At 35.3% G+C, this 23,020-nt stretch overlaps 1 protein-coding gene across 1 annotated transcript in view; it reads right to left on the bottom strand.

Annotated features, from left to right (window-relative positions):
* Positions 1-2,206: 2,206 nt before the first annotated feature.
* LOC148938572 (uncharacterized) overlaps positions 2,207-23,020 on the bottom strand; it is a gene marked incomplete at its 3' end in the record, with an annotated part of 63,904 nt that continues 43,090 nt past the window's right edge. Inside the window, exons 5-7 of the mRNA XM_089107693.1 lie at positions 10,874-11,174; positions 8,194-8,340; positions 2,207-2,725 (exon numbers count right to left, since the gene is read on the bottom strand). Coding sequence (XP_088963819.1) covers positions 2,207-2,725; positions 8,194-8,340; positions 10,874-11,174 — 967 coding nt within the window. The remainder of the gene's footprint in view (positions 2,726-8,193; positions 8,341-10,873; positions 11,175-23,020) is intronic.

Below are 23,020 nucleotides of genomic sequence, written 5' to 3'. Positions count from 1 at the left end.
TATATCCTAGCCCCCTGCGATATAACCTATTCATCACTTGAAAAGCCCATATCTGAGGTAGTCACGGCTATTTTTTTATCAAGGAATTATCTGAATGCATTTAAGGTATAGTATGAACGGCTTGCAAAAAACACGAAAGTACTACTACTAGTAACAACTCACTGCACTATAAAACCATTTATTTCATTAAAATGCAAGAGTTTGAATATTTCAGTAGTGTTCTGTCGTGGTTTACCTTGTCACAGAATGGTTTACCATGTCACAGTTACATTCTGTTGATTTTTCAAAGTTCATTTTGAATTTCTTTCGTTGAAATGCAAGAGTTGGAATATTTCAGTAGTGTTTTGTTGCGATTGACCTTGTCACAGTTACATTCTCTTAATTTTTCAAAGTTTATTTTGAATTTCTATCATTGAAATGCAAGAGTTGGAATATGTATTAATCAGATAGTGAGAAAACATCCCTTTACAGGTAGAAGAACGTAGTGATTTGATTATTTTATTGGTGAAACTACCCGTCCTGTTTGAATATTAACACCTTTCTTCAGATGGAAAGGATGAAAAACGATTTTATTATTTTTATAGCGAAACTGACTGGCCCTGTTTTTGAATATTTACCGAAATTTGATGAAAAAAAAAACAGGGACTTTTTAATTAGAATAGGAAGCTTTTTTTGAAAGCGCTAACAGCTTTAGCGTAAAGAGCAAGATATTGAGGAGAGGGGCGACCTTTCATATCTGCCGAAACTAATATGCAAATTCTATTTTAATTTTTCATATACAATGAGCCAAAATCAAAGTGAACCTGCCTCTCTCTTTTTTGAATATTTACTAAAATTGAAACACATGGACTGTTTAATTAACATATGAAGCTTTTTAAAAGAGCTAACAGCACGGTAAAAAAAAGTGTAAGTAAGGAAATTCTTCCTTAACTTAATGGCGAGACAAAAAAAAATAAATTTCTTTTTTTATTATAATAATGAGAAAATTTTTTACTCACCAGAAGTCGCTTAGAATATTCCCTATCTATGTAAATGATTGCAAAAATATTTTATACTGCTCGAATGAACTATTCAAACTGTAGAAAATTATAATCTGAAACCTGAATATATACAAAAAAATCATTGATATATATTGGCAGCTAAACAAGACACGCTGGTTTTCTGATACGGGATTTACCACTGGTTTTCTGACACGGAAGACACATACACTATTAGAGATATAAAAAAATATTTTGAATATATTAAGCTATAGGCATTACTGGTTTAGAAAAGAAAAAAAAACTAGAATAGTGACATAATTTCACTTTATCGACCCTCAAATTCCATTTAGGTTGCCGTATATGGCGTACCCTCTGTTTGACCCCAAAAAATGGCTGTTACCTCAGAAAAACCCGTCTGGTAAGGCAAGTACCGTTCGCAGTAATAGGTGACTGACCCGTGGTAAGCCAATGTACCGGTTAAACTACACGCATATTCATGCCTCAGGCGTAGGATTCAAAGTGCGTACACCCTTACAAATCACTACTGAAACCTTTATATGACTTACTACTGGCTGATGATACTGAAATAAAATCTGAGGAAATGCTGAGAGGAAAGTTGAACTAAATCAAAGCACATAATGTGCATAAAGATTGCTGATAAGATGGGCCAAATCTCAAATCGAATAGAAATTAACATTGATTTCATTTAATTATTGATGCTGATTTGTGGTAGCTTTAAGCTTGGTAGATAGTTTGATTCTATTTTTGCCCATTTTTGGTTTAATAAAGTTCTTTACTTTTTCTTGAAAAACTTATTTTGAGGAAAACGTTTTTTAATTAATAAAAATACTAAAGCACTATTTTATGAAATTAGATACTATAAAAACCTATTCAGAAATGAAAAAAATTATTTTGTCCATGTAAAACATTTTTCCTTGGTTACCAAAAAATAAAAAAAAGCCCGTGAATTTTCTGAACGTTACAAAGAATTGGTAAGAACATACTGTCAATTTAGCGAGGATTAAGGCCAAAAGATAGTGGCGGTTTTTCTCCAAAATGTGTCGAATGATTCAGTGTTTAATAACAACATTTTTAAGTAGTTAATGTGATTTAAAACATCCTTATTCGGTCATGATTGAAGCAAACCTGGTTATATTCAACAAAACTAACGAAAAAATTAATAGAATTTGGACTTAACAACACCAAAGAGAAAAAAAAGGACTTACCAAAATTTCTTTTGAGCCACCTACTGGGTCGTCAGTTGCCACAGTGGCTTTGTTTAAACATTCTGGTGCAGCTGTTAATAGAATGTTGTCAGTATGGTCTTGCGTTGCATCCATTGTAATAGGTGATTCTGTCATGCCTTGATGTTCAATATGAGGTATTTCAGGGACTATGGCGTCTTGAAGATTTTCAGAGGCAACAACAGGTTCACCCAAGGTTTCCTGTGGGCTTGCTGTTACAGCAAAATCTACAGTATCAGTCGGTATTTTAGCAGACAAACGAGGGGAAACATCGAGCTGGGCAGGAGGTTTCTGCAGTTCAATCGGTCCATCAGTGTTTACGTAGGAGTCGCATCCAACTAAGTTTTGATTTTCTGCTGAAACATTAGTAGCATCGATTGTATTCTCCTTTTTACTTGCAGCTAGAACGGAGTTAGTAGCCAGAATTGCAACAAAGTTCTCAAGTTTTTCTTCTATTTTGTCTAATCGAGTGACTGACCTCTCAAAAAGATCCCTTTTAAACTGAAATACAGAAATAACCCTTAAAGAAAGCAAGATATAGTAGCCATATAGGCCTACACATTACATTAAGAAAAACTCTTGAATAAGAATAAATACAAAATACTTAACGCATGATGTACTTAACGCGTGAAACCAGCGCATCTACACTTTTTAGAGAGGGCGGGCCGGACAGAATCAAGTTATTTGATAATTTTGCCAAGAGCGGAAAAGAATGCTTTTGAAAACGGCCCATACCCAAAGACAACTCCCCCTCCCTCCCACTAGACTGCGGCTGAGCCTAACTAGAAACTTGCAATGGAAACTTGCCCCACTTTAGCCATCAGTTGTCAATTTAGAATTGGAATGGAAAATAAAAAAATTTGTTGCAAAATTTTGGATGTAGTTTTACTACATTAGCTAGCTTTTCTTTTTGGATCAGTTTCATAAATTTATTTCTTTATTCATGGATTAATTCATATTATTCATGAACCTAATATTCCTTTGTTTCTTTAAACTGTTTTTAAAAAAATTACAAATAAAAAAAAATGCTATTTTTCAAAAGATGGCCTAAGCAATGCTCAATAAAAGAAATTTTATGTGTATTAGCGAGAAATTACTGCATGTAGTCTATGATTTTAGCGTATAGTTATTGGCTATTGGGGAAAAAACTTTGCATTGGTTTTGAAAATGTGAAGTTTTCTTGGGAGACGAATTGTCTTTGCGGAGAATTCTAGGGTACTATTTTATACAATTAATTGTGACAAGACCAATCCATGCAGCAAAGGCAAAGAGCACTAAGAAAACATCCCAGGTAATGATAATGAGGATAAAAAACATTTGCGTATAGAATACTTGCGAAAGCGACATTTACAGGGAGTCAACAACGAAAGTCAAGAACAAAGAAACACGTAGTTACGGGTAGTCAAAAGGGCGTAATTCAAGAATGATCAATTAACAAAAAAGCAACACTTACACGCTCATAGAGGCAAAACTCGGCAATGAAGGCAATAATAATTAACAAAATATTATCAAATTAATTCTCTTTTGAATACGAAATGCAAAGAAATCCTAAAACCCTTCAAAAATAATACCTTTGACTTTGAACATAAAGTGCGCTCTGGTACACAAAATATTCGGAGAAAAAGGTTTGAAGTGATTATTTGATCAAGACGCTAGTACATTTTTATAGAAATTAGGAGTAGATGAGTCAATTCTCTAAGAACATTTGAACTCGTTGAAATAGATCCAAAAGCAATGACATTTGTTTTGATTATACTGGAAAAAACAAAACCAATAACAACAACAAAACGAGATTTCACTATAAGACCCCCTGGGACATTTAATAGAATCGCTTTTGTTTTGTTAAGTTGTGCTTATTACAAATTGACTACCTTTTTAGAATATATTAGACTTGGTTTAACATTTTGAACTCCTTGAACTATTTCAAAGGCTTCGAGTAAACTTCCATTTTTCAAGTTGAAAGACTCAACTTTTCAAGTTGAAAGTTTACTAAATAAGTTTTAATTATTTTCGCGCTAAAAAAGATTGAAGGTGACTGGTTAAAATTTAACGTTTTTGAAAATTTAACGTTTTTTTTACAGAAGCTTGAACAGCTTCTTTGAATATCCCTTGCTGTCAGTGCCAATATTTTGAGAAATTGACAAATTAATTGGGGGGAGAAGGGTTTTTTGTGAAGTAAGCTTATATGTCATAATAATATCAGCTCTTGGTCGTCGATAAACCAGTATAGATGATTTCAGCTTCTTGAAACGTTCGTCATAGGGTTCCTCTCTCATCTTAAATACTACCTTTGTGGCTCTCCTTTGCACCCCTTCCAGAAGCTGTGCGTCGCCCCTGTATCCTGGTGATGCTATGTATATTCCGAAATCAGGCACTTGTCTGAGAAAGGCCTTGTACAACCTCGAAAAAACATAGGGAGACCTCCTGGATATAGTATATTTTCAAGAGTCCTAGGACAGAGTTTGCATGGGACACAGTCTTCCTGCAGTTTGAATGGAATTTACACTAGTTGTCAACAACGATTCTAAGATCCTTTTCTTCCTCAGCAAGTTGCAGCTCTTGAATGTTCTTTACAGCTGGATTGACCATAGTATGCTTGACACCTGGGTTGGACTTGCCAAAATGAATAACACTACATTTATCAATAATGAAGCTCATGTACCTTGTATGATAAGATTTATTGCTGAAAAACGGCTATCACAAGCCTAAATGGGTCGAATTCGCACTGTTGCGTCAATAAAACGAAGAAAAAAAAAACAACAAAAAACAAACAAACAACAGCAGAAAATTATAAAAGGTTCAATTTCAAATACATAAAAATGTTAAAAACAAAAACAAATTAAACTCGTAAAATTAGAAGGTCAATGCCAAATAAGCAAAAATATCAAAATAACGAAAACTCGTAAAATTTAAAAGGAGATAAACAAACTAAAACAAAAACATAAGTTAGTTATGTGACTAAAAAAAATAAAAACCTCAAAATGAACATTAAAATAAAAAATTACAAGGTAACAAGGGAGTGAGGGGCGGGGGAGACTGCGGAGATTCACTGATTTAATACGTCAACTATGTAAGGGATAAAAGTTCTTCTATATCTTTCTTTGGAAACTCTTATTGCGGCAAGAAGGGGGATATTTGTTGAAACAGAACGCGGGAGGTAGGTCGAAGGGGTGAATATTTACCAGGGAAAATGGGAGTTGTCCGAGGGTTATGAAGGGCATTTGTTGTCAGGCTTTGTTGCCTTGTTGTAGCCCAGTTTTTAATATGGTCGAGATCTGTTTGTAGTGAATCATGACTGACTGCACCAAACAGCTTTGAGTCATCAGCATAGAGAGTTAGATGATTTGCGGTTAATTGAAAAATATAATTTATATAGATGTTGAATAGAGTAGGTCCTAACACAGTATCCTCCGGGACATCAGTAGTGACTCCAAATCTCTCAGAGAGGACCAATTCTCCTTTATTAGCAAAAAAACTCACTCTCTGTGTTCTATCAGTAAGAAAAACTGAGATCCAGCCCACAAGGTCTCCATTTATTTAACATGAGATGAGTTTTATGTTCAAGTCTAGATGTGGAGCTTTGTCAAATGTTTTTGCAGGGTCAAGCAACAAGATATCCACCGGCAAGCCCTGATCAATCAGGTCTGTTATAACATGATAAGTCTCCAGCAAATTTATTTCTACAGACTTCTGGTTGAAAACCATGTTGGCTAGGCGATAGTATCCCATTAGGTTTGAGATGCTTCATTTACTATTCTTTCAAGGATTATAGCAACCGCAGAAGTTATACTTGTGGGCCAGTGGTTTTTTGCACTGGCTTTATTTCCCTTCTTGAACAAAGGGGTGACAAATGGTGACAGTGACCTTTAAAGGTCACTTAAGTTTGAGATGCTTCATGACAGTCATTTACCACTTTTTCCAGGATTTTAGCAACAGCAGAAGTTGTACTTATGGGATGGTAGTTTTCTGCACTGGCTTTATTTCCTTTTTTGAACAAAAGGGTGAACAAAGGGCTGTTTTATAATCTGTTGGTGCTTTCTTGGTACATAGGTAGACTTGGAATAATTGGGAGAGTGGATTGGCAATGTCATCAGCAACTTCTTTTAGAAGAAGTCGATGTAGCTTATCTGGCCCAACTAATTTGTTGACATATAGTCGTTTGAGGATATATGAACTATGAATCTCAATGGGCTCCATTGGATGGTGAATTTGTGTGGGTTCAACACTGGGTAGGTCGGTCTGTATCTGATTTGCTATCATTATTAATTCGATAGATCCAAATCTAATCAACTCAAACAAAATAATTTAAGTGAACCCCATTTTTCCGCTTTTGCATTAAACTATATTTTTATTTAAAGCGTAATTTTAACTCAAATGTGAAACCCTGAATGGAATTATTATAAGGTTTGAAACAAGTCCATTTCTTCACTGTATTTTAAGCATAAAATTTTCGGCCACCGCTAAAAGTGTCACCATCATCTTTTGTCGTAGAATAAAAGTGTCGTTATTTTTATCATCTTTTCATTTGTTCAGAATTTCTCTCACCAATGAGTAATTTGTTAAATCGCTTCCGAATTAAAATTGAGAAAGATTAGAGTTATACAATTTGGGGTGACAACAAAAATACAAAGTTCAAGATAGAGTTTCAAGAATTTGCAATAGAAATATAATTTTTTGCAGCAAAGTCATAAAAGGCTGTAATAAATATGCACTGCATACATTAATGTATTTGCCTTTTTTTTTAATTTAAAGTAAACTGTGTTATATCTTAAATTATTCCAACTAGAAACCAAAAAAGATACCTTAAAATTATATTTGGCTGCAGAGGCAGGTATAATTTCAACCCTAATATTCAGAAAGGCTATTTATTAATTTCTTTATGAAAATCAAGATATAATTTCCAGAAGCAGAATCCCCTCCCCCCCAAACTAAACCAAAAATTATCTAAGGATTGGAGGTGAGAGGACTCTATTGTTTTAGTTTTGCCTAAAAAGGGTCAATCTATTTCAAACCACCTAACTTTAAGAAATATTTCGATAAAATATAAATTATAGGGAAAAAACTTTAATTTTAAGATTTAGCTTCTATTTCTTTTTTCTAAACCACAGGTGGCAAAGAGTTCCATCCCTTTGGAACAGTTTTGCCACTTTTGGCACGCAAGACCAGGGTTACGCCATTTCTGATTGTGAAATTTGGCGATCCCTCAGAATAATGAAAAGACATTCATAATTGTTAATTTAAATTAAAAAACAAGATATATTTTAACTCTAGGCACCGAGTACTGGAAGAGCAGACTTGTGCAATGCTGTATGTTCATTTGAGATTCTTGAACGGATTAGGGTATCCTTAAAACCCATCTAATGCCTCCTCAATAGGAGGGCAGAAAAAATAATGAGAGAGGGAAAACGAAAGAGAAGTAAAAGAGGAGGAGGAAAAGCGGGATTGCCGAGAGGGAAAATAAAAAAAGGGATAAAACATGTTTTATATAACAAAACTTGATGGATAGCATCAATTACCATTTAAAAGCGACACTTTGTTTATTTATATCTGTGTCACTCTGCAACACATTTACAATGTCTGTAACTGTATTTAATGAATTAAAAAAAAGATAATATTTAAAACAAAAATTATTCTATTTTTTTCAACAAACAAGTGAAAGAAAATAAATCGAAGAATGACAAATATCCAGAAAAGGGAAAGAAGTGCTTCCCATTTAGACAACAAAACTAAATGAACAATAAACGATAAAATGATTGCCAAAATCAGAACAAGAGGGGCAAAATGTAGGACGGACGAGACCTAGATTAGATCTTAGAACTTGTGGAACGAAACAATAAAAAATATATATCAGTTTTTACTGCCCAGAAAGGTTATAGCAATGTACTTGACTTTTCTTTTTTTTTTTTTTTTTTTTTTTTTTTTTTTTTTTTTTTTTTTACTAGAAAACAAAGGAAGATAATTTTACTCACTGCTTCCATGTATTCCTGGAACCACTTTGGTTGGGTATCTGGATGAGCTCCACGTGTAACTCTGGCCTCTTTCTCTTGTGTGTCAACAAAATTTAGCAAATTAGCCTGATCTGTACTATCTCGAAGCTTACCAGTTTGGGATTGGACCTATAAAAGAAGTAATAAAGAAGAAAAAATACATAGGGATATGCTAATTACACGAATTTGAAATAAATTCATCTTAATTTAAAGAGATATTGATATTGTAGTTTTTATGCAAAATCTATCCTAGCATACATTAATAATAAAAGTAAGATAGATCTGATGCAATGGGTTGGCAAAAATTGATATATTTGAAAAGGCTCCCGTTGCCTCCACAAAACCTTAATTAGAACCATTGTCCAGTGTTGTCAGCAAGACGATGGCATTACCAACTGAGTCTAATGAGATTTTAGCTGAGGGATGCAGCCAAACATCATATAAATTTTGCTGAAGCGAATGTAGGAGAATACATTTTGGGAAAGCCTGAGTAGTTGATTAGTATTTAATTTTAAAATAAATTATAACAGTTGTGTTAGTTGGAAAAATTTCATTCAGCACTTAAAAAAAAAAAAAAATGAATAAAAAACAACAGCATTGAACTATCTTAGTGAATGATTAATACCTGTAAATATTCTGATCAAGCAAAAGCTGAAAGCAGGTCAAATTTTTTTTCCAATTTATAAAGGTATTTGCATTTATTTATAGTTTAATTTTCATCTACTCAAATTTATAGATAACAAAAGAATTTTTTTTTTAATAAATAATCATCTATTAAATTGTTTATTTTTTTTGTTTGTTACCTCAAAAGTTCTCAATTAATTATAATTAACAGATATGAAAATTATCTGAATGGCACAGAAGTAAATGCTAATATGAAGAATTTTCCCTTAGTTTCTATTGGAATTAACAATCTTATTATTTATACAATAAGAGTTGTTTAACCATAATTGAGGCCCAATTATTGATGCTAGTTTACTGAGAAAACACTGATAATGACAAAAGAAGAGTTATTCTCAACTAGCTTACTTTTTCAGTCGCTATTTGATATAGTTTTCGCTATGTGATCGTTCGAGTCAGTTTAACTTTTCATTGGACATTTGTGACTGAAACTTTTTTTTTTCATTAAGACACAGCTTATCAAGACTATCCCTTTTAGATAATTAAGACTCGTAATAAAGAAATTTTTTTGAAAACAACTTAATCATGACTGGCAAAAATGCAGTCGCAAATACCCTCACAGGGTTTGACATATTTATAAATAAACATGTTATTAGACTAACGTTATGTCGGTTTTGCCTTTACTAGTTTTTAGTTGTGTCTGAAAACTAAATCCTTTATTTTTATTTCAGGTTTCACCCACTATTCAGATCTTCTGTATTCCGCTAAGATTCATGTGGAACTACACTAATACTACAACAAACTACACTAAAATACTACACTACCCTAATACTACACTACACTAATACAACAAACTACACAACACTACACTACATTAATACTACAACAAAGAACTCACTGCAGCACCAAGCCGCCTAAGGCCACCCAAGCCACGCACGCTCCTCCTCCATTCCAATCTATTCAAAGGAACCCTCTTTACATCCTTCCAAGAAGCTCGTATTTCCCTGAAATTTTTTCTTACGACATCCTACCATCCCATTCTGCCACCACATGTTTTTGTTTGGCCCTAGACGATTGGCCAATAAGGAAAATCTTTGGCAGTCTCTCATCATTCATCTGCAGAACGTGTCTTAGCCATCTCAACCTTTCTCTAACTATAGCCCTAAAACGTGGAATTGAACCAAATTTTTGTACAGCCTACTGTCTGAGATACGGTTAGTCAGTTGGGTAACCAAAACAGTCCGTAGACAATTTCTCTCGAAAACATTTAACAAACCCTCCTCCGTTTTTGGAGCGCACATGCTTCACAACCATAGTTGACCAATGTCAACACTGTAGTTTCTAATTTTCCAGTCTCGGTTCGCAGACATGTCTTCTTATTCTTCCAACTATGAAAAAAACAATTTTTAACTGTGAAAAAAAAACACCCTGGCCCTTGGCTATTCTACTTTTAAAATATTCACTTTAACCAATATCTTTGCTAATAATAGTGCCTAGGTAAGTAAAGCTACCCACTTGATCGATCTTCTCGTTACCCAACATCACCATCACCTATTCCTAGTCTTACCAACTTGATATTCTTAACATAAATTTTTAAACCTATTTTCTTGCACCCTTAACTCACAAAAACTCTAAAATTTCTTTATTTTAGTAATATTTTTGCTTAGGATGCTTAAGTCATCAGCATGATCCTAAATAAGTAAAAGCATAATGGAAACATCTTCTTTTTTTTCGGCCCATAATTTATTTTCTTCTTTAGAACTTGCCTTCTTTAGAACTGTGGACTACTGAAAGAATGTGTTTTGATCTAGATTATCCAAGGTTTTTTCTCATTACAACCATTTAGTAACCCTGTGCCTCTAAGGTACACCCCTTTTAGTATTTTCCCATGCTATTCTTAGGTTGTTTTCTTTTCTTTCTTTTTTTTTAAATTCTTACATAACAAGCATCACAGTAATTCGAATTTAATACAGTTTCACCAAATTTTCTGTATAATAGTGGAAATATTGATAAAGCACAGGCTAATATTTTAGACATCTACCTCTTGGATGACATCAGAAGACTCTGCAGCATTAATTCGATGAACCTCCACATGACCTTCATTTGAACCACTGTTCTCGGTCGTAGGCAAGACACTGGCATTACCAACTGAGCCTGATGACGTTTTTGCTGAGGAGTGAAGCCAAAGATCATACGAGTTTTCCTGAAGCCGATGTGGAAGAATGCTTTTTATCCCTGGTTCTCGATTTGTATCCGAAACTTCTTTATGCTTGTGGTATTTTTTCTTCTGTTTCTTCGGTTTCTTTTTGTTAAGTTCTACCGTTTCAGATGTTTGTTCATTCCTTGCATCACAAGACAAAAGAGTTATTAGAAAACTATATTCGTCTAGTATTAATTAAAAACTGCATAGGAAACATGAATGATATCAATCGGAAGCAATAATCGTTGTAGTTATATTAATTTATTTATTTTATTCAATAAAGAAGAAAAACATAGCAGTAGTATCGTAGTAATAGATATCAACCATACATGGAATTTCACAAGAATATGCTCAAAAGTGTAATAGATATCAACCATACATTGAATTGCACAAGAATATGCTCAAAAGTGTAATAGATATCAACCATACATGGAATTGCACAAGAATATGCTCAAAAGTGTAATAGATATCAACCATACATGAAATTGCACAAGAATATGCTCAAAAGTGTAATAGATATCAACCATACATGGAATTGCACAAGAATATGCACTACAGTATCATGTGGACATTTTAAAAAAGCTGGCAAAAACCTATAAAGTGGTCCAACATATTTTGAGAGTATAGTCGAGGTTATATAACACAACCAGAGTGGTTTTTGAGGCAACATCGTATATATAATAATCATCGCATATAATATAATAAACATCGTATATATAAGGGCCAATCAGAGACAGCGGAGGCTGCTCAATATACGATAACTTGATTAGTGATTGGTTACAAATAAAAAGGAGGGATTTACATTCGTCCTTGAGATTTTGTATAAAATGCTCATACCTTACGATTAAATTTTCATAATGATTTAACATATCATGGATAATACATTAAATATTATTGACTTTGAAACTATGCCCACTTCGATTCATAATGTGAGTACAGTTTACTAAAATTTTCTTAATTTATTTCCAAATAAAATCATTTTACCACTCCACTAGTAAATTCAAATTCAGGGGTATAGCCCCCCTCCCCCCAACAATACAAAATCTAAAATATGATGATTATAGTCGCTATAAAACGTAGAATACGCACTTTTTTCTATTATGTAAACCCACATCTTCCCTCCCCTCTGTTTACAAGTTTAATTCATTACAAAATAGTTCTTTTTGTTCCAAAAATGTCAGTTTCCCATCGGGCATTTAAAATGTGTTGTCTTTTTCCGCTCTAAATAAAACCACCTGTGTTTAACCTTTTTTACAAGAGGGGCGATTTCAAAACAACATTTGGCATGCACATTATCTGAATTAAGAAAACAAAGGAATGGAAACGTGTAATTCTAAACGCTTTGAAGAAAGAGAGAGATTGTATTCTGGCCTAATTAGACGAGATATTCTATTTTCAAGTGTATTTGATGATTAAGAGGGTTTTATAAAAATACAAGGCGAAGGAGGGGAGCAATGTATCAATTCTAACACCTTTGTTGTGAGGTGAAAAACAAACTATTTCGTCGCATGGAAAGTAAGGGGAGGGAGGGGGATTCTTTGTGCAGACACGTATACCCTTTGAAAAGAAAACTAATGTGCTCATTCCGACACACAACACTGAAGTTTAACGTTTAGTTAGCTTTTAATTATATCATATTTATGGCTGACTATTTTTAAGATCTATATTTTAAATCATTGTATCGGATTTGATGCAGCGGGGGATACTAATTTTTTCTTCTGTAAAAAGGGGAATCGTTTTTTCCATACTAAATTTTTTCTTCTTTTTAAGGACAATTTTGAAGAGTCCGTTCCTCCCCCTAAAAAGAGAGCTAAGGCTAATGGCGCTACTCCAATGCAACAACTAGAGATAGCTGAGCCATCCAGGACCACGCGAATACAGTCTGGTCAAAAACTGAAGAGAATGGGCGGCTGCTCACACGATGGTGAACCCCGCTGGCTCATCTGCACAAGCCAGTGTCATCGCCGCCGTATCTATGCAAGAAACTGACGACACCGCCTCATCTATCCCCAAACATGCTTTGTCAGGACCATCCTGCACACACGGGCAGTCTGAATTTGGAAATGTGAGCATTTTAACCTTTACTTTCTACATGGTTTTAGAAATATCAACCTATTTCTTTCCAATTTTTTTATTCTTTTATTTTCGTCCTTTTTTCAACACCGTAAAAGTGTGTGTCTGTATGTCGGATATATCAAAACGTATTTTGGCTATAATATTAATCCTGAGGGAGTTCTGAGGATCAAGTTCTGAGGGAGGTGTAAAAATGGTACTTATTCAATATCCTGGTAAACATCTGACTTGAAATGCTTCAGGATAAATAGACTTTTGCTTCCTTTTGAATTTTCTGGGGGAGGGGGTGGAGTGGAGGCAAGTATTTAGTTTAAATAAATCTGAGGGGAATTGAGTTTTGTGGGTGGGGTGGAAAAATGAAAATGGTTTTTTAACTTTATAAAATAATGGTTATTTCACATAGAAAATAAACCTTTTTTTTAAAGATTAATGAATTAGCAGCACCATCTTCATCAGGTCATGAAACATTCATTTTTAGTGGAGCTGAATCAATCCTAGCACCACCAATGGAGTTTAGAGATGAACCTACATTAGTTCTAGACAATATGGAATGGCATAGGGGTTTTCTAAATGATTGTTTTGGGGACATGGCCAGCCTAGACGATTTAACTTGTGACATTGACATGGTAGAGGACCCGGAATGGACATATAGATTTATGCGAGAGTATTTAGGTGCTGTTAGTAGTAGTAGTGCATCTGAACAGGGTCCTCATAAAGAAATTCCGTCACAGGACAATACAGGCTGGCTTGATCAGCTATCCCCAAACACCCTGGAAGACATACTAACAGGCTTAGAGGATTTCATGCTACCTCCATCCATTGCAATTGAACAAACTGAGGGTGGTGCTATTTGCAATTCTATGTCACCCCCACCATTCTTGCTAATGATACAACCAGTATTAGTAGTAGTAATAACGATACAGCAACATCACAAGTACCCCCGCTTCCAGATTTTTTTTTCTTTCCAACTCTGCCTTGCACCACACAAAGGTCTACAGCGCCAAATTCGGTGACCCATCTAACTCTCTAGTGTCAGGGGATATACTAAGAGATCCCCGAGCCATTACATATTTATACGCTAATAAGATTTACGACCTTCTTGAACAACAGAAGGGGGTGTGGGGGGTGGGGGTAAGTTTAAAAGCATAAATAGCACCAAAAATATTTTTTTAAATTAAAATGCGAGCGAGCTGTATTCGAAATACTTGCACACAGAGATGTTGGCAATTCGCCCGCATTTATCAAATTATGAGGTTTTTCTAAATTGGGTTAATAGTATTCAAAGTGGGAAAATTATAACGAGGGGGGGTAGTGGGTCGATGGTTTTATTTATTGAAAGTTTAAACGTTAATATTTGTAGGTTTAAAAAGGATTTTATTTTAAGAGGTGAGGCTGGGGAGAGGGCAATTGAATTAAAATATCATTCAGATTTAGAAAGATGTAGGGGGATACAACGAATCTGTTTCGATACGAGGCTACAGTGTTTCAAGTATGCATTTTTAATTGGCGCCTACAGACCACTTCAAATAGATGCCACTAAGAAAAAGTAGAATGAAATGGCAGTTAATGGTAGGGAGGGTTCAAAGTTCCCATAGTAGATTTTATTTGTTTAAATGGTCAATTTCCCGTGATACTAAAAGGAATAGATATTTTCGAGCGGGCTAATTCACATATAAAGATTGGTGTCACGGTGTTACAGTTTGATACCTAATTTAAGGATGGCCACCGATCCGATAAGAAGGGCGTATTATTTCCAGTGAGGGCTCCTTCAATTTAATCAGTAGAACATTGGGTGTGGCTTCTATACACTCCACCCACAGACCCGGATTCAATTGGTCTTTTTAATCCAATTACGAATATTAGTAGGGTTCTAAGTGAGGGTAAAAAGGGGAAAGGTGTTTGTTATTACTGTCCAACATGTCTCTCAAAATTTCGCTCTGATTTAAAGTTAAAGCATCACATGAAACACTGTAAACGTCAGAAATACCAGGGTGTGGAGTTGGTAAGCGGAGAAGGAGCAATCTCAAGTTTTAAAAATTTTCAAAATGCACTCCCGCAGAGCAATAAGATCACTTTGGACTGCGAAGCGAAACTCACAGACGTGTACGATTCGTCAAAACCAAATCGCGTTAAAATACATGAAGCCATAGGGGTCTCTTACGCTCACACGCAACGAGATTCCAATTATACCATGCAAGTGCAGGACCTAGTTTATAAGCTGGATGATAGTAGAGAGTGCATAGACTTGCTAATGTTCAATCTAATCAAAACAGTAAACGCGACGGTTCTGTACCTTTGGCATCACGATTATTCTCTGCTCCCATCACCAGATACCCGTGTGGCCATTAAAAATCGTCCAAGAGGTTGGGTGGGCCAGGGAGTAATTTGTGAGGGTGTATAGAATGGAGGGAAAAGGAAGGTGATCGGTCATGATCATTTGTGGCAGGACATTATAACGGGAGGGAGCAACTTGAGGGGAGCTGCACATCAGTCATGTTATTTAAGAGTTAGAAAGCAATATTTCGTACCTGTTTTTATACAAAATTCCAATTACGACTTAAAGTTTGTTCTACCGGCGTCGGCCCGCCTTGCCAAGGGTGGAGTTGTAGATAACGCATGGATAGATGGCTCTTTTTCTTATAATATAATACCCAAATCATCGGAAAAACTACTATTTCAAGAATTCATGTGGATAACAGTTAATACGGGCAATACGTGCCTGAAAAAAATCCGTTTTTTAGTCTCTTTCAATTTCTTCCCCGAGTCCTTAGGTAAATCGATTCAAGTACAGAAAAGTGACAATTTCGACAGCTTCCTCCTCATCTAACAGCACTTCTTCGATAATGAAATGTATGATTTATAGCCGATTAATGTTTTACATCTATATGATTCTTGCAACTCTGGCTGAAGGCTTGATAACTCTTGATTACCATTCATTGAAGGTTTTCACTAGTCTCTTACCGAGAGCGAGCGTGCCATTAACAAAACCGACATTTCTCGGAACAATTAGACAAAAGGGGGATGTAAAAAATGGGTTAGATGAGTGCAAAATTTACTTGGCTAGAACCTGTCTTACTTCCCTGGGTATTGCGCGCAAGAATTCAATTGAAATCACTGATGAATATTGGTTGAATTTTTGTTATTATTTTTCCACTCCCCATTTATGGTTAAAGTTGAGTACGATAATAGGCAAAGAAGAAAAGTGCCTGGCCGCTGAGGGGGATCAATAGCTGTTTGTAGAGAGCAATGAGGGGTGGGTATGTTTTTCACGGGGACAGTATCATGAAAACTGATCCGACCGGACAGCACACCGATGAAAAGTCGGACACAGTTTTTTGGATATGAATTCTCTTTACCCATCGGCAATGTCTCACTACTGTTTGCCGTGTGGCAATGATAAATGGCTTAACAATCCATGTGCTTCAAATTTCCCTGACATTGCTGGTGTTGAGGAAAATGGAGCACAGGGATGTTTTTTTAAATTGACGGTGAAATACCCATGGAAATCCATGACTCGGTAAAAGACTTTGTTTTTCCGTGCATAAATAGACCGGTGGCTAGGGACTCTCTAAGCCCCTACAATTTATCTTTAGTAGAGGATGGGAGTATGCTTTGGGTACATACAAAACAAAAACTAGTTGCCGATCTCTACCCGAAACAGAATATCGTCGTTTATCACGTGCTATTGAAATGGATGGTGTCCAATGTTTTCAAGGTCACAAAGATTTATAGAGCCCTCCAATTTAATCAAAAGCCTTAAATGAAAACGTTTATTGACACCTTTGTCAGTAAGCGTTCACAAGCGAAAACTAAAGTTGAAAAAGAAGTCTATAAACTCATTTTGAACTCAGCTTTCGGTAAAAATGTGCGACATTGTACGAAACAGAAGTCGATGTGACATTGTAATCAACTCCAAAGATTGTTATCGAATCATTGCGGATCCAAACTTCATATCGTTCTGAATCATAGACACTGATATGGTGCTCCTACACCACAAAAAAAGAAACATTGTTTTAAATAAAAATATTGCAGGCGGGAGTGCAATAACTGAAATATCTAAGAAACTCATGTTGTCATTTTATTATAATGTATGCAAGGTACAGTGGCCGATTGAGGGACAAGTTAAAGTGTATTACGTGGATACTGTTTCGCTCCTGTAAAAATTCAAAACTGAAAAACCGATAGAATGATTTGGACAATAATGAGTACATTAGCTCACGAATGGACTACACTAATTGGGATGAATCCCGCTACCCAGAGCTAGTTAAACGCCAGGCCCCAAATCAAGTGTTAATGTTAAAATCTGAAACGGGTAGCGATCTGATATCCAGTGGTGTGTTTCCTGGGCCGAATGTGTACTGTGTGGATTCGCAAAACAAGTATATAAAGAAAGTTTGCAAGGGAGTACATAGAGATTATGTAAAAAATAACTCCAACGTGGGTCCGCATAGAAAGTATTTAAAAATTAGTTTAGTACCAGGAGTGAAATTCATGGTGATTCGATCATTCCAATTGAAAAACCAAACAGTTAGAGTTGAGAAAAATGCCATGTCGGCCATATCGGACAAAGTCTATGTACTTGAGGATGGTGTGAAGGTACTACCACACGGTCATTATTTAATTTCAGATCGAGTTGAATGTGTAGAGTACAGAAAACAGCTCGGTCTACGAAAATGAACTTCAATTCATTAAAAAAGTATAACTTGGGTGCGAGGTTTTTTTTGGGTAATTGGGTGTTTTTTTTTTAAATTTTTTTTTCTATATCAAAAACAATTTTCAATGTATCTTTGTGTGTATGTGCAAGGTAGAGCAATTTCCACTATTTAATGCCCTCCCGCCCACCGGCCCGCCAAAGCGGGCCCCACTTCCTGGCCCTCGGCGCTTCCCGGCCGCCGCAGCGGCCACCCTCCCGGGGGGACCCCATTTCAAATGCTGTAAATAAAAGTGTGTGATATTTTAAGTGTATGTGCATATTCTAATAAATGTTGTATGTTTTTATAATTAAAAAAAAAGTGTATTTATTAGTGATTTTTTTTCTAGTGCCTATGTAAATGTTGTATATTTTATTATAAATAAATAAAAAAGTGTATTTTTTCATGTTTAATGTGCTTTCAATGTAGTATTTTTTAAGTGTTGTTACTTTTATGTGTATAATAAAAGAAAATATGATTCTTTATTCGTCTTCTTCTCATTATTCTTGAACGGAGTAGTAGTAATGGGCAATTAGTTAGTCATAAGACAGCTACAGTCTACAATTACTTGTCTAAGTGAACTATTGAATGGACCCTATAGCAATTTCAAAAACTATTTAGATCATTTCTGTGTGGGCCGTTAATGTCACGCAAAACAACACTCTTAACTAAAATAATTGAAATTTGCGACAAAATGTTTGTGGAAAAACCGAAAAAAATCTACTATTGTTACAGTATTTGGCAGGAGTCATACGATAAAATAAAAGCAATTGGCACGACGGGGTTGGTGCAGATACAATTCATACAGGGACTAGATGTTTTTAGTATTATTGAACCAAACTCTTGGCTGATTATTGACGATCTGTCTTAATCTATTGAAAAATTTCCCTGGAAATGCTGCAACTGTTCACTGTTCACTCTAATCATGAACAGATTTCCGTTACTCCGGTTCTACACAATCTCTTTCATCAGAGCAAATGTATGCGAACAATTGCATGGAACTGCACCTACTATATCATCTACAGAGTTGTTCGTGATTCTAGTTCGCTAATAACTCTCAATAAACAAATATAACCTGGCACCCCTAAATTTCTACTCTCAGCATACAATCAGGCAACTAATAAACCCTACGGCTATATCCTATTGGATCGTAATCAAAATACACCCTAGGATTTACGTGCATCAACATATAATTTTGACGGCGAAATGAGAGTATATCTCTCCGAGATAAGTAAAAAAGGCTAAGGGTTGCTATCATAATACTGAAAAAACCGCGTGAACTTGTACATTTATTTGTAGTTATAAGCAGTTCAAAAACCACACTTACGAAATTCGCTCTCAAAAACGGTATTGAATATGATTTAATGAATCTAAAAACTGAACTTTGTTTAAATTTGGTCGAAGGTAATGTTCAACTGCCAGATGTAGTTAAGCAACAAGCATAGCAACATCGTTCCAATGTACGTACATTGGCCTCTAAAAAGAAAGGAAAGAATTTTAAAAAGAAACGACTTCTTCAGGCGGGCGGTAGCTTTATCACACTTTTACTACCAATAATTGCAGGACTTGTAAACAGTTTTATCTAGAGAGAGAATGGACAAACCCTATAATTTGACTCAAATTAAACTTACTCTCTCCCCCGTGAAACACTTTGAGAACAATCTGATTAAATTAATTGACAATAAGAACACTGAAGATGATAAAAAAACTGCTTTTACTTCAAGAGACTCTTTGCTAAATTGATAAGCATCAACCATATCATGCAGAGGCCAACGGCGTTGACAAAAAAATAGAACCATCTCCTCAGAAGTCTTCTTCTGGTAAACATTATAATACGGAGGGATTGTATTAATTTTTATCTAGATTTGTGACTCTAATACCCAACTCATATATTGACCAGTTTACACGACCCCTTAATTGTCTCATGGAAAGTGGTCAAAATCATATTTAAGTTGATGGCAATGGGAAAGACATTATAATTCAGGGCAAGAGCTATAATCTACTTGATTTAATCTATGATATGGTTACAAATCGTAAAGGACTATTATCATTTGACGCTCATCTATACAACTTTCTAAATACATTAAACTTCCCCAATGGCCTTATTAGCAATAGACAAATTCTAAAAAAATTAAATAAACATGGACCATCGTCATCATCAACAACACCATTAAAATATGAAGAGGAAGAAGAAGAAGAGGAAAAAAAAGAAGAAGATTTTAAATCAATCTTGGAAAATACTAGCACACCTAGTGGAAACTTGACAATGGTGGCGAGGAAAAAGCGAAAACGTATCATGTCACCATCACCCCCATCACCAACCACAACTAGTATACAAAAGGGTAGCTGACGTTACACTACGTGTTTACGTTCCCCCACCACTCTTTCCAAAGTCACTGGTGTTCACACTAAAAGTGTACAAGACTATCTACAAAATGAATCAAGTTACACTCTGCATAGAAATCGAAGACTTCGTGCTAATCATTATCGAAAAACTAAAGCCTTTTCCCCATTGCATATAATGCAAGCAGATCTCCTGACTCTAGATGAGATTCAAAGACGTCACAATACACAGTACAAGTACATTCTACTTGCAATCAGTGTTTTTAGTCGCTATGCATATGCAATTCCATTGCGGTCAAAGAGAGGTGTTGAAGTTGCTCAGGCTATATAAAGTATTCTCGAACAGGATTCGTATAAAAAAATTCAAACGGATCGTGGTAGTGAATTTGATAACCCCCATGCTGCAAAAGTACTAGTAAAATATAATACACAGCTCTATCATAGTCATAGTCATATAAAGGCTGCATTGGGCAAACGATTGATAAAAACTATTCGACTTTTAATTTCAAGATATTGTACATTGAAAAATACACCGGCTTTTATTCCTGACTTAGATAAAATCATGTTGATTTATAATTAACGACCTCATCGATCATTGTCCAACTCAACCCCAACGGAAGTTCATCATTCTGATCATGATACAATTGACACCTTTCTTAAACAAAATTCCAATGAATTTTGTCAAGAAGAAAAAAAATTAAATATTGATGATACTGATAGAATTAATAGAACAACTAATGTTTTTGAAAAGGGGATTTGCTTTTCGTTAAAAGAAATTTTTAAAGTGGGAAAAATCCTACATACTAAAACCCATTATTTATCATTTGTGCAATACCAAAGATGAGGAGATTTTCGGCGGCTTTTATGACTATGAACTACAAAAAGTTAAATAAAATAGTGAAATCTATCAAATTGAAATGATATTAAAGACTAGTACTAACAGGAGTAGGAAACATTTACTTGTTCGATGGCTAAGATACAACTCGGATTTTTATTCTTGGATTGGTTTTGAATGTATTGGCAATGCTCAATGATTTCAATGTAACATTTATGTCCAACGTTTCCGATCCTCTCTACAACGACTTGAATAAGACAAGTGATTTTTGGACGAAACTCTCACCCGCCATCAAATTTGACGGTGCGTATGAAGTGGCTCTTGTCGACTGTATTCTCAAAAATACGTATGACATCCTGAGAAAGGATCATGTGTATGATATAAAACTTATACCATTCGATTGGACACTCTTTGTCGACTATGAATGTGTTGAAGCACCTAAATCTGGCGAATACCCACATGTTAAATTGAAATTTAAGGAATGTGATGATAGGACAGATATGTGTCGTGCAATCAATAGAAAAATCTCATACCTTGGGAAGGGTAAATTCCATTTCAATTTTTCATTGGAATAAGATGGGATTTACATTACCTCACCTGTTGACACTGAAATAATTGTTTTCAATGATAATCTGAGAGAGGTTCTTGGATTTAAACAGAATATGATCAATGGGAAAAACGCTGGCACCGTTTACGGGATGGATCAAGGTATTTTTGCTGATTATCCACCTGGTTTCGCCTCGTACTCTTGCATATTTCTGTATGGATCCTTTGTGGAAACACCTAGAGTCGGTAATTCAAATGTCCCCCTCCTACGTGTTCTTGAACGAAAAACAACTCATGAACTTGTTCATCACTATAATATAAAGCATCTTCAGTATGTTCCTGTAAACACTTCGTATTTGGAACTCTGTCAGTTAACACTAAGAAGTGAATTGGGTGATCCTCTAGCAATAACAAAAGGCTTAGCAGTGATTACATGTCATTTTCGACCCATTGTTGGCAAAACCACCTAAAATGAACAATAGAAGAATTCCTTTTGTCTGTCCCGATATCGATTGCTATGGTAGTGCTCTGAGTCCACGTCAAACAGGCAATGGATTGGACTACTACAAGGGGCGTACTACAATGTCTGGCTATGGTCTTGGTAGCTGGTTTTCTAGGCTATTTCGTTCTGCACTACCCCTTGCCGGAAAATATCTTGTACCTGATGCATCAAATTTTGCTGCCTCAACACTACAGGACTGGGGGTCGGGTAAGAATTTCAAGGAGAGTGTTAAGGAAAATATTAGATCTTCAGCAAGAGCCGTTGGTGAGCAATTAAAATCTCAGCAAAATGGGAAGGGCTTGAAAAGGATGCGCGCGCGTCATTGATTCATCAGTCTCCACCAGGGCGGGAAGCGAAGGACATCAACAAGGACTTTGAGGAATAAAACAAGGAAGACCAATAAGCAGAAGAAGAAAAAGAAAAAGATTGTTAGATCAAAGAAGGATTTCTTCTCTTAAGATGACTTATCTCCCCCACAAGGAATCATATCCATCAATCAGTTCCTCATTGAATCTATTCAATACTGAAAATGTTGATGTCAGTGTCAAGTATGGCTACTATGAACAATTTCACCCTCAACAACCCCTCTCTGAAAATATAAACTTTCAAATATTTTCCAATGAAGAATATTTAATTGATTTGTCATCAACATATACTGATTTAAATTTGGTTGTGAAGAAACAGTCATATAATACAACTCCAAATGATGCCGATGGTCTCTCCCACGAAAACTGTATTCTACACAATCTGTTCAAACAAATTAATGCATTTATTAATGGAACATTGGTGAGCACTAGCAATAATTTATCCAACTATGCAAGCTACATACAATTTATGATGATGACACCAAAGGTATATAAGGAGTTGAGACGACAATCATTGGGCTATGAATATCATCAGGTGGTGATACTGACGGCGAGTTAACTACTGCAGTAAGCCAGGAGTATCATCTGGTTGGAAAATTAAATCATGAGATATTCAATATATCCCAATGGTTA

This window comes from Artemia sp. Qi Xiang Cuo, unplaced genomic scaffold (assembly GCF_049724085.1).
Source record: "Artemia sp. Qi Xiang Cuo unplaced genomic scaffold, ASM4972408v1 HiC_scaffold_3120, whole genome shotgun sequence".
Lineage (NCBI taxonomy): Eukaryota > Metazoa > Arthropoda > Branchiopoda > Anostraca > Artemiidae > Artemia > Artemia sp. Qi Xiang Cuo.
This window is presented reverse-complemented; position numbering and strand designations above follow the sequence as displayed.